This window comes from Chinchilla lanigera, unplaced genomic scaffold, assembly GCF_000276665.1.
Source record: "Chinchilla lanigera isolate Chin_1 unplaced genomic scaffold, ChiLan1.0 scaffold00050, whole genome shotgun sequence".
Lineage (NCBI taxonomy): Eukaryota > Metazoa > Chordata > Mammalia > Rodentia > Chinchillidae > Chinchilla > Chinchilla lanigera.
The window spans coordinates 13212267-13227081 of record NW_004955451.1 but is presented as its reverse complement, the minus strand read 5'-3'; the positions used below and the strand labels follow the sequence as shown (position 1 = coordinate 13227081).

The following is a 14815-nucleotide window of genomic DNA, read 5'->3' as shown; positions in this document are numbered from 1 at the left end:
CGGGGTGCGGAGGCGCGGGGCTGCGGGGAGGCAGGGCGGGGGCTGCGCGGCGGGCGGCAGTGTCCTGTCCCCGGTGTGTGCTTGTGCCCGTGAGCCTCCGGCTGGGCTCTGCAAGTCCTTAGAGCTCCGAGACGTCTCAGAGCTTGTTGACCGAGCTCGCGATGTCCCTCGGGGAGACCCCCGAACCCCAAAGCCCAGAGCGACCTGGAAAGAAGACTTCAGAAATAAAACAAAATAGATGCCTTCTTCCTTCACCTCGCCTCTGTCGCCGTTGCTGACTTCGTGGTTCTCGGCCTCCTGCCCTTGCCCCTTGGTTTGTTTTCTTTCTAGTTTTAGTTTGAAAGAAATGTGTCTTTGGGCACCTGCGAAGCTTGTCCTCGTTGCATTCCTTGGTTTCGATTTCAGTATCTTCTCATGTCTTAATTTTTTTTTTTTGAGAGGGGGGTCTCGCTTTGAATTCCAGGCTTGCCTTGAACTCACTCTGTAGCCCAGGTGATTCTCCTGCCTCAGCCTCCCAGAGTGTTGTGATCACAAGCATGCCCCTCCACACTCAGTTTAAATTGGTATTTTGTTTTGCTTTTGGTCTTTTTGAGACAGGGTCTCCCTATGCAGTTCAGGCTGGCCTTGACTCACTTTGTAGCCCAAGCTGGTCTCGAACTTGCAAGGATCCTCGTGCCTTAGCCTCCCAAGTGCTGGAATTACAGACGGGCGCCACCACGCCCGGCTTTAAATTGGTATTTTGGATAAGATTTTTAGGACTAGAAAGTTTAGTGTGTTGGGCAGCTCACAGAAAGGTCTCGAGGGAATGATGGGTCCAGAGCACAGTCATAATTTTGATTTCGAACACGAAGAAGTGTGTTGTCTGTGATCGTGAATGTAACTGCAGTGCCTTGCTTTATTCGAAATTCTTGTGTACAATGAGCACTGAATCTGTCAGACAGCCTGGCCATTGGGCTGCTGATATCTGTGTTCAGTGGCTTTTAACAGGAAGTAACAGCCTGTTGGAAATAAATTCTCATTGGCCTGCGCCTTGGCAAGTTCTCTCATGCTTTCTATTGCTTGTGCAGAGCCTTAACCTCTGACTATAGAGCAGCAATAAGAAGGAAGACAAAGCCTGCCTGGCATAATGGGGCGCCCCCTTAGCTCGGTAGCTGAAGACTCCCACACTTTGCCAAGGAGACCCACACAGAGAGTCTGCAGAATTGGATCCGCCTCTGAGTGCCAGGGGCAGAACTGGCTTCCAGAGGAAGAGTGCTGGGATATAGGCATGCGTGCGCCTCTGCGCCTGGCTTCAATCGTAAATCTTGTAGGCTGCAAACTTAGTAAAATCTCTTTGGAGGGGCTGAGGATATAGCTCAGTGGCATAAGCGCCTGCCTGGCAAGCGCGAGGTCGTGAGTTCAATCCCCGGTACCGCAAAAAAAAAATGTATGCCAAGGTATTAATATATCAAGCAGTAAAAAAAAAAAAAACAAAAAAAAAAAAAAAAAAAAAAAAAAAAAAAACTTCTTTGGAGAAGGCCATACCCTTTCTTAGGGTTGGTGGGGCACGACGTCTGAAGTGTCCCTTCAGGGGTAAGCGCATTGTGACCTGTCGCTCTGTACTCCAGGGCTGCTCTCTACAGGCTGGATCCAGCCAGTCACTGCTGGGCTGAGAGGCGGACACTCCAGAATGTGCTTGTTGGTCTTTCCCTTTGCTTTTGTTTTGAATACTTGTGCAACTCCTTGTGGGACTTTTAGCCCTGTTGTAGGAGACTAAAAAAGCTGTTTTTCTTTTTTATTCCATCGATCCAGCACTTTAGATCTCTGCTTCTGAAATAATATTGAAAGTTTCTCTTTTTTTTTTTTTTTTTTTTGGTCTTTTTGAGACAGTCTTACTGTGAAGTTCAGGCTGGCCTTGAGCTCACTTTGTAGCCCAGGCTGGCCTCGAACTTGCAACAATCCTCCTGCCTCAGCCCTCTCGAGTGCTAGGATTACAGGTGTGCACCACCACGCCTGGTGAAAGTTTCTCTTAAGATGGTCATCATTACCAGAGTTCTAGTTTTTGTTTTCTTCATTACTGGGAATGGAACCCAGGGCCTTTGGACGGCGCAGTATCCCCAGCCCTTTTGTTGGAGGAGAGGGTGAGATAGGGTCTCGATATGTAGGCCAGACTGGCCTTGAACTTGGCAAATAGCTTCCTGCCTCAGCCTCCTAAGTCCTGGGATTAACAGGCATGCATCACCACCCTGGACTCTTGGCCCTTTTTTAAAAAAAACTTATTATTTTTTAGTTTGAGATAGGATCTCGCTAAATTGCTGGGGCAGGGCTTGAACTTTTGATCCTCCTGCCTCAGCATCCCAGAGCACTGGGACCGAAGGCATGTGCCGGCTCATCTGGCTTGGCCAAGATCTTTTTTTTTGGGCTCACTCTAGTGGCCTTTTTATTTAGTTAGCTTTAGTTTGTTAGTACATGTGTGGGGTATAAGACGTTTACTTTTCTGCTGGGAAGCTGGTACGTGGACAGAACACATCAATTCCTTTTTCCATTCCCTTTCCCTCCCCCGCCCCCGCAAACTCTGTATTGCTCGGTTTCATCCCAGCCCTGCCAGCACGTCTCTCTGGGAGCAGCTTTCTCTTAGGGTCTCGGGCGGAGAGGTCCCCTGCCTACTCCGGGGCGCTGTTGGAGGGAGAGGAGAGGTTGACCCGGGAGATGCACCTGCTGGTACAGGCGGGGTGGTCCCAGTTGACAGACTGTGAAATGCGAACGGACCCGGGAGCCAGCTCAGCCGGCCGAGCGGTGTGGGAGCTGGGCTTCCCGGAGAGTCTGGGTGCTCTGATGCTGTGTTGTGGGTGCTGCTCCTCAGAGTGGCCCTCGGGCTGGTGCCCTGGGCTGGTGAACTCTGCCCAGGAGCAAGGGGAGGGCAGAGCATTTCTCAGCTGCCCCAGAGTGGAGCAGCGCCTGCGTGAGGGCTGCAGGTGCCCAGGCAGGCTCTGGGCCCCGCATGGGGTGTCCTCACCCAGCCTCTCACGCCCTGAGCTGCTCTCCGCTTGTACCCTGTGATGCAGAGGCGTAGCGCACTCATCTGCTTGGTGCCAAGTGTCCTGAGATGCCAGTTTGGCCTTTTTTGGGTTTTTGAGACAGGGTCTCAGAAACTCCAGGCTGGCCTTGACTGGCCTCCAACTCATGGTGATCCTCCTGCTTCAGCCTCCCAAGTGCTGGTATTAGGGGTGTGGCCACCACGCCTGGCTGTTATGTGGCCCTTTGTCTTTCCACTGGGTGCAGTGGCTTGGGTGGAGCCAGCAGGCGCAGCCTGCACCGTCCCCAATGCTGCCTGCCTAGGGCTTCTGGGTTCTCAGCTCTCGCCGATGTGGCAGAATTGCAGAGTGAACAGAGACAGTAAGCAGGGCCTGTGAGCAAAGCAAAATAGTTCAGCCCCCATCGGTATCTAATTGGAAATCTTGGATCAGCCTAGAAGAAATACCAGGACCTGCCCAGCCCTCAGGAGAGTCAGCGGTGGCCGCCCCGTGTTCTCGGTGATGCGGTCTCAGCTGCAGGGGATCGTAGCCCCGGGCAGGCAAGCCGGGGAGGGAGTCACAGTGCGCATGCCCGGCAGAGGCCGCCCTGGGCTCTTCGCAGTGAGACTTCAAGGGGCAAAGGGGATCAGCTGGCTTTTTCTTTTCCTTTTCCTGTTCCCTAGATAGAGTGCTGAGGCTTAATGCCCCCCCAAAAAAAGCTTTGAGCAACTTCCTGGGACCCTTTAGGCAGGGCAACAAGTTCTCGCCGCGCTTGCTGGCCCTTCCAGTAGGACAGTGAGGCCCAGGCAGGATGCCGACTGCGAGGTCGCCGCCTTGGGGAGAGTTCTGGGTGGAGACTGAGGGGGGTGGCGTCTGTGTTCTTTATCTTCACAGCAGCGATGGGCCTCCTGCCGTGAGTCTAGTGTGTGGCCGGAGGTGCTGGGCCCCGCTGGGGAGAGGAGACCTGCGGGCCAGGCCTCCCCAGGGAGGGGACCAGCTGAGCGGTTGGACGGGCCTGTGGAGTGCGTCCTCACCCCGTGCCAGGAGATGCAGATTTGCAGGTTTTCTCCCTCTCCTCTTAAGCTCTTGTTTCCTTTCTTCCCCTCCGCATTCCTGTGGGATTTGTTAATTCATCACTTTATTCCAGGAAGATGTATTAAGCACCTGATGCAGTGTGTCCAGGCCCCTGGGGCCCCGCAGTAAGAGAAGCCTTTACCTTCAGGGTGCGTGTTCTCGGTGGGAGACGAACTCGTAGGTATTTGTGAGAAAGTAAGAAGTGCTCAGGACAAAGATAGAGGAAGCTGGGCGCGGTGCTGAACACTTGTACCCCGGGCTGAGGCAGGAGTGTCCCAGCCAGTCGGAGGCCAGCCTCGGCTGTGTACGGAGTTCACAGCCAGCCTGAACTGCAGGGAGAGAGACCTTGTCTAAAACAACAGCAAGAAAAGAGGGAGGGCAGGGAAAGAGGTTCCTGGGAGGAGGCAGGTCACATGTGACAGGAAAGGTGTCAAAGAGAACGTGACACTAGAGTGAGCCCTGAGAGGGGAGAAGCGGGGCGTGCGCCCCCCCACGTGAGCTCAGGACACTCCGTTAGCCTGAGTTGGATGCAGCGCCTGGCTCGAAGCGCTGCGCGCTCGTGTAGGTTTACAGAGCCTGTGCTGAAAGGGAAGACACAGATGGGCCGGAGAGCCGGGTTGGAAAACCCCCAGGTCAGCCTCGGGAAGTGAGGCGCTGTGTACGGGCGGCCCGCAAGTTGTGCTGGACGAGGGAGGGGCAACGCGGCTCAGCTGACGGGGGACGTTTGCCCCTTTGGTGACATCGTGGGTGCAGCGGGGTTGTGGGCTGCGCCGCCCCGACGGGAGGGTGAAGAGCAGAGGCACAGGAGCACCGGGTGGGCGGACTGCGTCCCTTCTCTTCTCTTGGAGACAGGGTCTTGCTGTGTAGTCTGGGCCGTTCTTGAACTCACTGTGGAGGCGAGGTTGCCCTCGAACTCATGGGGATCCTTCTGCCTCCGCCGCCCAGTGCTGGGGTGGCAGGCGAGCGCCCTTTCTCACGCAGGGAGCCCGGTTCTGTCCCTGGCGTCTGTGCGGCCGCGGCGTTGCGGAGGTCTGCAGGTTGGAGTCTTTCACAACCCTTTTGTTCCCTCCCCGCGGGCTGAGCCTGCAGCCGGGCTCCGGCTTCTCGTGAGCCCAGCTTTGCTCTCGGACCAGCCATGGCTTGCTCTTCCGGCACCAGCCCTCAGTTCTTCCCAGCCGGCCACCGGGAAAGCGTGGCCCTAGAAACTGCTGCGCTGGCTCCTGGCCCGGCGCTGACCAAAATAGCCGCAGAAGAGCTGCTTGCGTGGTGAGTCCTCCGTGGAAATACAGTGTGGGGCCTCAGCCAAGAGGTAGGAGCCCGGAGGCCAAGCCGAGTACCCTGAGGCCTGGGTGTGGGGCCAGGCAAGTTCTGTCCCAGCTCCCAGCCGAGAGAAGCTTCCAAAAGCCTCCCGTTGTGCTTGGGAGGCCCCTTCTCTCTCATTTCCTCAAAGAGGAGTCTTCTCCAAGAGCAGTGGTATTCTGGGTGGAGAGGTGTAGTCCAGTGGCGGAGCACCTGCCCAGAAGATGCAAGGCCCTAGGTTCAATCCCCAGCACCACAAAACAAAAAAGCTAGCCCGGCATGGTGGGGCTGACCTGCAGTTCCAGCTGTTCAGGAAGCCGAGGCGGGAAGATCACAATTTCAAGCCACTTTGGGCAACCTAGCAAGATCCTTTCTCCAAATGTAAGAAGGGCTGCAGCAGGAGCTCAGCGGTAGAGCATCCCCAGGTTCACTCCTGTATGGCAAAAACAGAAAAACAAAAAAAAGGTTTTCTTAGTGAGCGGAGCGTGGGACGCCTGCGCTCTCCCACCCAGTGAGCAGCAGAGGCTGGAGGAGGAGGACAGGACGGCGCTGTGCTCAGGGGTGGGGTCGGTGCCGCGCAGGTCCCCCGGGGAACGATGTCCCAAGCTCTAGGCCGGGGCTCAGGAGGCATTTCGGGGCGCGGGTCAGGATCGGGAGGAGATAGGAGCGAGGCCGCGGGTGACTTCACACCAGGAACCCAGCGCCCAGTCTCTGCGGGGCGCTGGGGAGGGTGCGAGGCGGGAGGAAGCGGGCCTGGTTTCCTGGTTTATCCGAGGAGCATCTGGAAGCCCAGACCTGATCTGGAGCCAGGACTCGGCCGCTGGATTTGCGTTTTGCTGCGATTGTTCCCTCCAGATGTGGAAAGGCTGCCAGAGGGGCTGAGGCCCCGGGGCGGGGCGGGGCGGGGCTCGCGGTGCGGCCGCTGGTCGCTGTGGAGGGTGGGGCGGTGGCCCCCGCTGTGTGTTGTGACCCGCGTTCGGGGAGGCCGGCTTCGCCCGCGGTTCCTGTCCCGCGCAGCTCCGCGAGAGCCGCCCGGTGCGGTGCAGGGGCCGCGGCCGCCAGGGGGCGCCGTGCGCCCCAGATGCTAAACCCTCGGGGATTGAATGGGTGGCGAGGTCAGCAAAGGAGCTAGCCGCCCCGCGGGCTCCAGGAAGGCCTCGGAGAGGCGACGGCCTGTTACAAGACGGCTGCCAACATTTGGCGCCAGGACAGCCTGAAACCCGAGGGTGAAGGCAGAACTGGGGTCCTCAGCGGTGCCGGGGCGAGGGAGGGGAGCAGAGGCGAAGGCTCTTCCGAACCTGGGAGGGGTCCCGCTCAGTGCAGGGGCGCGGGGCGGCTGGAACGGAGGCCTGGGTCCGACACAGCGGGCTGGGCGGGGGAGCCGAGCCCGCCGAGGCGGGGGGTGAGCGGCTCTCAGATTCAGCAGCACCGGGGCGCTTGGGGGCTGGCGGGAGCCGCCCAGGTGCCGGGTCCTGCCGTCGAAGTGCAACAGGAAGGGAGGGAGGCGTCCTTCGAGGTGGGCACCAAGGGGAGGGAGGGCAGGAGGCTGTGCCCCGGGGGGCCGGAGCCTGCAGGCTCCCCCTGCCTTTGTCGGCCTGGGACCGAGCCGCCTTCCAGTGTGGGGAAGGGAGATTCAGGTGTGAGTCCAGCGTCTCCCGGTGCCCGCCCCTGCTGCTTGTGTGCCCCGGGGAGCGGTCCCGGGCCGCGGAGATGCAGGTAGCATGGTGTGGTACACCTCCAGCTTTTCGGGAATGTGCACTACCCCTAGCACAGTGTTCCTGGGCCGCGGTAAACTGCCACCAAAACCAGCCTGCTTATCAAAAAGGTGGGAGCGGAGCGTGCCACCGTAGGTGCCTCTGCAGTCCGCGCACACTGCGCGGCGCGCCTGGACCGGGAGGAAGGGTTCCGCTCAGCTTACATCCAGAGTGCAGGTTGTAAGCTAAGCGTCCGAATAGCGAGGCGCAGTGCTGCCGCGTGCGTGCACTCCAGGAAGTCCGCTCCAGACTTACTCAGCCTAACCCCATCTCGGGTGGGTCCCAGGCCGGGGAGACTCTGGCTCCCCGCTGTGATCACTCAGGCCGTAAAGCTCTGAGCAGGGAGAGGAGACACCGACATAGGTTTGAGACCCGGAGGGATGTTTCAGGAGCGGGCTGGGAAGGGAAATGAGGCCGGCCTGGCCTGCAGAGGCGTGCGTGCCTCAGTAGCACGTGCTGCAACTTCTGAGCACGGCCGAGTCGTCCAGGGTGCCGGTGACAGCGGGGCCACGGGAGGTGATCTTCATTTGCGCTCTGTCCTGGTTCCTGATGGACAATGTCTCTGTTGGAGGTCGCGCCGCTCACCAATTTCAGCGAAGTGAACTCGAGCTGGAAGCCTCCTGGGAGGTCCCCAGCCCTGCCAGCCACTCGCTGGTCTTGTGTTTTCAGCAGTAGCACAGTCTGGAAAGCAGAAATGCCTTTCTCTTTTCGTACCACTGGACTTTGAACCTAAGGCCTCGCAGGAGCCAGGGAAGGGCTCTGCCCTGGGCCGAAGCCCCCAGCCCTGCAAAGCATAAAGAGGAACGATCACGAGACCCAGAGATCCAGCTTTCACGTGCGCTCCATGTCGCGTATCTGACACGCGTGTCCTGGCTTTGGTTAAATGGTTCCAGAGGAAGGAGGGCATTACCCCAAGGCAACCAATTCCATCTTTTAAAAGTTCTTGCTCTGTTTTTTGGTTTTGGTGTGAGGGATTGCACCCAGGGACTTCATACTGAGGCTATACCCCAACCCCTTTTTAAAATCTTGAGACATACATACATACATAAATAAATAAATAAAATCTTGAGACAAGATTTCACTAAATTGTCCAGGCTGGGCTCAGATTTGGCATCGTCCTGCCTCAGCCTCACAAGAGGACAGGGGGATGTCACCACTCCTGGTTTGAAAGTTCTCTCTTGTATTGAATTGAAATCTGGCTTTTTAAAATGCCTGCCCAGAGGTCTTGCTCCACCCTCCGAGACGAGTGTGGAGTGAGCGCTCAGGTTTTAGCCCCGAGCTGCTCCTCCCTCTCAGCTGAACACTGCCCTCTCCAAGGTCCCTGGAAATGGAACCCCCTGTCCCTGTGGGCGAGTGAGTGCAGGAGGCCCGGGACTGTTTTTCTTGTCCTGTGATTGGATGTTTGGAAACCAGCCCAAGATGGCAGTGGCTTTTTTCCAGCAATCGCATGTAGATTCTGCTGGTTCCCGTTCAGCCTTGCGGCAGAGCTGGAGTTTTCACTCAGTCCCTGTCATCCTGTCCTGTACACACATGACTTGCTTTTACCCCAAGCAGGGCATGAACCCAACCACCGCTGAATGCCAGGACTGCTGTCCTCACTGTCATGTGAGGTGCTCGACCACCTCAGAAACCTTCACACACCCTTCGGGCAGGTGGAGGGGGTCCCTGCCTAGGGCTGCAGCCTGGGTTCTTCACACTGTGCCCACCAGTTTGGGTTTTGTTTTGAGACAAGGTCTTGCTAAGTTACCCAGGCTGCCCTTGAGTTTGCAGTCCTCCTGCCTCAGCCTCCCAAATCACTGGGGTTACAGATCTGTGCCACGATACCTGGCTAACCTATCAGTACTGTATTTTACTTGTTTGGTTTTGTTTTTCTGAGATGAAGTCTTGCAGTGTTTATCCAGCTTGAACTCTGTGTAGCCCAGCCTGCCCTTCAATCTTCCTGCCTCAGCCTCCCTAGTGCTGGGCTTACAGGCACATGTTGCCACACCCAGCCATCCTAGCAGTTTTTTAAAGATTTCTTTGAACTCTTAACATGACACCCATTGTGTTTACAATCCTTAGTTTTGTGACATCTGCACGTTTAATCTGCCTTCTAGTCTTCCAGTAGACTATCCTAAAGTCATGCTTTCAGCTGAGTGTAATGGTGCACCCTGTAATCACAGAACTTAGGAGGCTGAGTCAGGAGGCTAAAGAGTCCAAGGCCAGCCTGGGCTATAGCTAGACACTGTCTCAGAGAGGGAAAGAGGGATGATGGGAGGGAGACAGAGACAGACACACAGGGGTTTTTTAGCCAGTAATGTACAAAACCAGTTTAATAGGTCACAGTCAGCATTTTAAAAAAACTAATAGAGTAGAAAGATAGCAAAATCGTATCATATGTGTAAGGACAGATTTTGTTTCGGGGAGCTTTTACTGCCATAGCACAAGACAGGAAAGTCTCCTCTGTGTGTGTGTGGGGGGCGATGCTGGCTCATGAGGTAATTTTTTTTTTTTTTTTTTTTTTTGTGTGGTGCTGGTGGTGAGCCCAGGACCACAGCCACGCTAGGCAATCCTTCTACCACTGAGCTTTGCCCCAACCCAAAGTAAACCATTTTTATAACTATGATTCATGCTGTACCGTTTGCATGCCACCGCTGTAAAGGAAAAAATGCATGATTTGGAGCTGACTTCAGGTATTTCCATTATACTCATACAGTTTAATTTTATATCCATATAATAAACCTGTATGTTGCTTTATTGACCTCGCTTCGGTAAAGTTGACTACAAAAAAGCCCATACAGTCCAATTCCAAGTCTTCCTGGGAGGAGGATGCGTGGCAGCAGCGCTCACGCCTTCCAGCTCGCCTGGCACAGGCTGCCAGCGGGGTCCCCGGTCCCTAGCTCAGCCCTGCACGGCTCTGCTGCCTGCACCAGTGCAGGCTGACGCTGCCTCCTGCCCGGCCCCTTGCAGCGCATGGACAGGGCGTGCGGTGAACGTGCAGCTGAGCCACCCTGATACACGGCAGCGGTGCACACAGGCTGAAACGTGCGGGGTATCGGCGGTGATCTGTGCTCGGGGCTTATTTTTTAGACAGTCGTGCTGGGTGTGGTGGTGCACACTTGTAATCCCAGCCCTCAGGAGGCTGAGGCAGGAGGAGAACTGCGAGTTCGGTTACATAGAGAGTTCAAGGCGAGCCTGAACTAAACAGAGATGCTCTATCTCAAAAAACAAGAACGAAAAAGGCATCTGATGGTAGATCTTGTGACAGCCAGTCCCTGGGACTTGGGGGAGGCATTCGCCTGTAATTCCGGCTACTTGGGAGGCTGGGGCACTAGGATTGGAAGTTCAAGGCCAACCTGGGCATCTTAGTGAGACCTTGTCTCAAAATAAAGTGATAATCAAAAAGAGGCTGTGAATGTAGCTCGGTGTTAAGAGTGCTCCTGGGCTCAACTCCTGCTCCTGAGAATCTCACTGACGCTGGCTGGAATAACTGCCCGGTGCACAAGTCCTCCAGTGTCTGTCCTGAGCCGTGTGAACTCGGATGTGGCTCCTGCAGCTCGGCACCAGCTCCTCGTGGTCCCCTCTCTCTCCTCGGTCACTGCAGCACCTTTGCGTTCTTTGCTGTAGGATTTCCAAGGATGGGGTGCGGGCGGTGTCAGGCTCCGCGCCCCCTGGTGGTGGGCAGTGACGGAAAGACCCCTCCGCAGCGTGGACTTGGGGCTTGGCGGCCGCGGGAGCGCTGGGCGTCTGACCCTCCTGTCTCTGCCCCTTTCCCATCTCAGGACCACTCTCCCAGGTAGAGGAGCAGAGACACCGGGGTGCGGCTGCACCCCGCCCGGCAGCGCCGCACGTCCTGCGCCCGCTCCCCCGAGCTCTGGGATGCAGAACTCGAAAATGGAGTTCCTGCACTCCATTCTCCCAGCTTCCCTTTTGCCTGTTTTCCCTTTTAAATCAGCCTCGCAGTGCACAGATCCCCGTTTTTATTTCTTCGGCCTCTTTCTTTTTCTTTACTTGAGAGTGCAATAGGGTTCAGCTGCCCCCAGTGTTTACCAGCGCTGGCTCCCCAGGCCCTGGCAGGCGCCAAAGCCTACGAGGCAGAGGTCCCTTACGGAAAATGCCACAGCATGCAGACATAGATAGACAGACAGACAGAACTGGTTTCTTTTGGTTTGGTTTGTTTTGAGACAGGGTCTCGCATGTAGCCCCAGCTGGCCTTGAACTCCAAGTGGTCCTCCTGCCTCAGCCTCCTGAGTGCCGGAATGACAGGCATGCAGTACCACACCAGGCTTCTCCTGTGTATTTCAATCTCTAGACTAATCACAGTACCTGAAACAGGGTAGGTGCTTTGTACATGGTTCTGCTGTGTGTCCAGGGGTGGTGACAGTGGAGTCTGTACTTGTCAGGACAGGACAGGCACGGTCATTTTTCTGACTGTTCTCCATCTGCGATTGGTCAGATCTGTGTTGTGGAACCCAGGAACACAGCGGGCTGGCTCCCCGTTATGAGCAGATAGACAAACAAGGACCACAATTCTTTGTCAAGCAAAATTCTGCCTCCAGGAGGTAACAGCTTTTAACACCTAGCTTTTTGGAAAAAGTATTTTCATATTTAGCTGTATTCATATGTAGAAATGTCTACACATTCAGACAAAATAGTTTCCCATATTTTCATTCTTCTCCTTGTATCCAGTCATTAGCCGACCCAGTCTTGGTGATCCTTATGGGCCCTACCTATTGCTCTGTGTAAAAGTGTAAATTCTGTGTACTTAAAGTACCCCTACCGGGTGTGGAGGTGCACACCAGTAATCCCAGCACTCAGGAGGCTGAGGCAGGAGGATCACAGTTTGTTCAAAGCCAGCCTAGGCAACATAGTGAGTTTAAGACCAGCCTGGACTACACAGTGAGGCCTTGTTGTTTCTGTTTTTTTTTTAAGGACTCCTTTATCCTGAGCCTTAGGAGAGGAAAGAGGGGTCCTAGTCCTGAACCCTGGGCTGGCCTTCTAGGGTGGTTTGGCAGGAAGCTGCCTTAGAGGAGATTTACCTGCTGGGGGCGCCCCTGCACCAGAGTGGGTTCCAGTGCAGTGAGGGCAGGCCGGGGCCCAGCAGCGGGTGCCACAGCCCTGGCCATGTGGCCAGGGCACAGAGCCAGGCCTTGCGTGTGTGGGCAGCCGTCCCAGCGAGGGACCCTCCTGGAGCGGCGGGGAGGGCGGGAAGGCCGAGGCCGGGGCTTCTCCTCATCGGTGTCTTGTGTGTCACACGCTCCCCTCTTCCACAGACCCACAGTCGAGCATGGCTGCCACCGCCGCTGTCAGTCCCAGCGACTACCTGCAGCCGGCTGTCGCCGCCTCGCAGGTGAGTACTGCCGCCCCGCACCTTCGCGCCCTGGACTCTCAGAGCAGGAGCTGGAAGGCCCGTGGCCAGGCCTGACCTGAGAGCCCGTGCCGTCACCTGCAGTGGTCCCAGTGTGGCGGCGCAGAAGGTCGGGTCAGCGTGGCTCCTCCAGTGTGCCTGCCGCCCCCAAGAGGGACACAGAGGCCCCTAGCTGAGTTTGTTGTTTTCACCGGTGCTGGGGGTTCAACCCAGGGCCTTAGCACTGAGCTGCACTGCCAGCTCTTTTAAAATTTATTTTGAGGGCCGGGTGTGGTGGCACACGCCTGTCATCCCAGCACTGGAGAGGCTGAGGCAGGAGGATGGTTTTGAGTTCGAGGCCAGCCTGGGCTACAAAGTGAGCTCAAGGCCAAAATGAATTGCATAGCGAGACCCTGTCTCAAAAAGACCAGAAAGAAAGAAAAAAGAGAGAGACAGAAAGAAAAATAAAAATTTATTTTGAGGCTGGGTGTGGTGGTGCACACCAGTAACCCCAACACTAGGGAAGCTGAGGCAGGAGGATTGCTGTGAGTTTGAGGCCAGCCTGGGCTACACAGCAAGTTCAAGACCAGCCTAAACTACATATTGAGACCTTGTCTCACACACACACACACACACACACACACACACACACACACAAAATTATCAGACAGCTTTTTCCGCTGAGTCACTGTGTTTCCTAAACCGGGCTCAAACTTTCATCCTCCCACCTCAGGGTGCTGGGATGGCAGGCGGGCCCCTCCCACGGCAGTGTGGGTACAGCAGCCCTCGGGTGGGCGGAGCCACACAGACCGGGCCCGGGCAGCACCTACAGCAGTCTCCCCTGCTGGCGCCTACCCTGCGGAGCCCGGGCAGCCGCCCACCGTGGCTGGACCACAGGCCGGCAGCACAGCCCGGGAGGACGGGGCGCCGCCGGGACTCGAGGCTCAGCCCGCCCTCGCTTGTTTTGCAGGACTCCCAGCCCTCGCCCTTGGCCTTGCTGGCTGCAACATGTAGCAAAATTGGCCCCCCCGCCGTGGAAGCCGCCGTGGCCCCTCCGGCGCCGCCCCAGCCCACGCCCCGGAAGCTGGTCCCCATCAAGCCCGCCCCTCTCCCTCTTAGCCCCGGTAAGAACAGCTTCGGCATCCTGTCCCCCAAGGGCAACATCCTCCAGATCCAGGGCTCGCAGCTCAGCACCTCCTACGCGGGCGGCCAGCTGGTGTTCGCCATCCAGAACCCCGCCATGGTCAGCAAGGGCGCCCGCTCGGGCGCCAGCATCCAGTACCAGGCCGTCCCGCAGCTGCAGGCGGGCGGCACCCAGACCATCCAGGTGCAGCCCGGCCTCGCCAACCAGATCCAGATCATCCCGGGCGCCAGCCAGGCCATCATCGCGCCCTCGCCGTCCGGCCACAAGCCCGTCCCCATCAAGCCGGCCCCGGTCCAGAAGCCGAGCGCGGCCCCCGCGCAGAGCGGGAGCAGCGTGGTGAAGCTGACGGGCGGGGGCGGCAACGTGACGCTCACGCTGCCGGTCAACAACCTGGTGAACGCCGCCGCGGGCGACCCGGGGACCCCCGCGCAGCTCCTCGCCGAGAGCCCCCCCACCCCGCTGGCCAAGACCACGAAGAAGGCCCGGAAGAAGGGGCTGCCCGCGCAGCCGCCGCCGCCCGTGGCCGTGGCCGAGCAGGTGGAGACGGTGCTGATCGAGACCACGGCGGACAACATCATCCAGGCGGGCAACAACCTGCTCATCGTGCAGAGCCCGGGCGGCGGCCAGCCCGCCGTGGTGCAGCAGGTGCAGGTGGTGCCGCCCAAGGCCGAGCCGCAGCAGGTGGTGCAGATCCCGCAGCAGGCGCTGCGCGTGGTGCAGGCCGCCTCCGCCACGCTGCCCACCGTCCCGCAGAAGCCGTCGCAGAACTTCCAGATCCAGGCGGCCGAGTCCACGCCCACTCAGGTACCGCGCCCCGCCCGCCCGCCCGCCGGTCCCTTGCGGGTTGGGTGGGCACAGGGGTCTGGGCGTGTTTTTGTTCGTGTTTGGGACAACGTCTCACTTGGTTGTCCAGACTGGACACAAACTCCATCCGCCTGTCTGCCTCCCAGGGGCTGGGATTACCCCGCCTGCCGCAGATGTACACTTTTTGTTGTTGTTTTTTTTTTTTTTTTTTCCCTTTTTTTTTTTTTTTTTTTTTTTTTTTTCTCCGAATGAAGCAACACAGTTTTGTTTTTAGACTTAATGCTCAAGTGTTCTAGAATTTTGGAGCCAATTAAAGAGTGTGGAGGGAAAGCATCCAGCTTTATTTATTTGTTTTTTATTTTTTTGGTTTTTCGCCGGTACCAGGAATGAAACTCAGGACCTTGCGCTTCCCAGGGAAGCG

At 57.2% G+C, this 14815-nt stretch overlaps 1 protein-coding gene across 3 annotated transcripts in view; it reads left to right on the top strand.

Annotated features, from left to right (window-relative positions):
* Sp2 (Sp2 transcription factor) overlaps window positions 1–14815 on the top strand; it is a 25719-nt gene that overhangs the window by 4100 nt on the left and 6804 nt on the right. For 2 of the 3 annotated variants that reach the window (XM_005394260.2, XM_005394259.2), the window contains exons 2-3: window positions 12373–12449; window positions 13417–14394. In XM_005394260.2, coding sequence (XP_005394317.1) covers window positions 12387–12449; window positions 13417–14394 — 1041 coding nt within the window. In that variant the 5' untranslated portion in view covers window positions 12373–12386. Of the gene's footprint in view, window positions 1–31; window positions 314–12372; window positions 12450–13416; window positions 14395–14815 lie in introns of those variants that run through there. The other variant, XM_005394261.2, reaches the window with a different exon arrangement.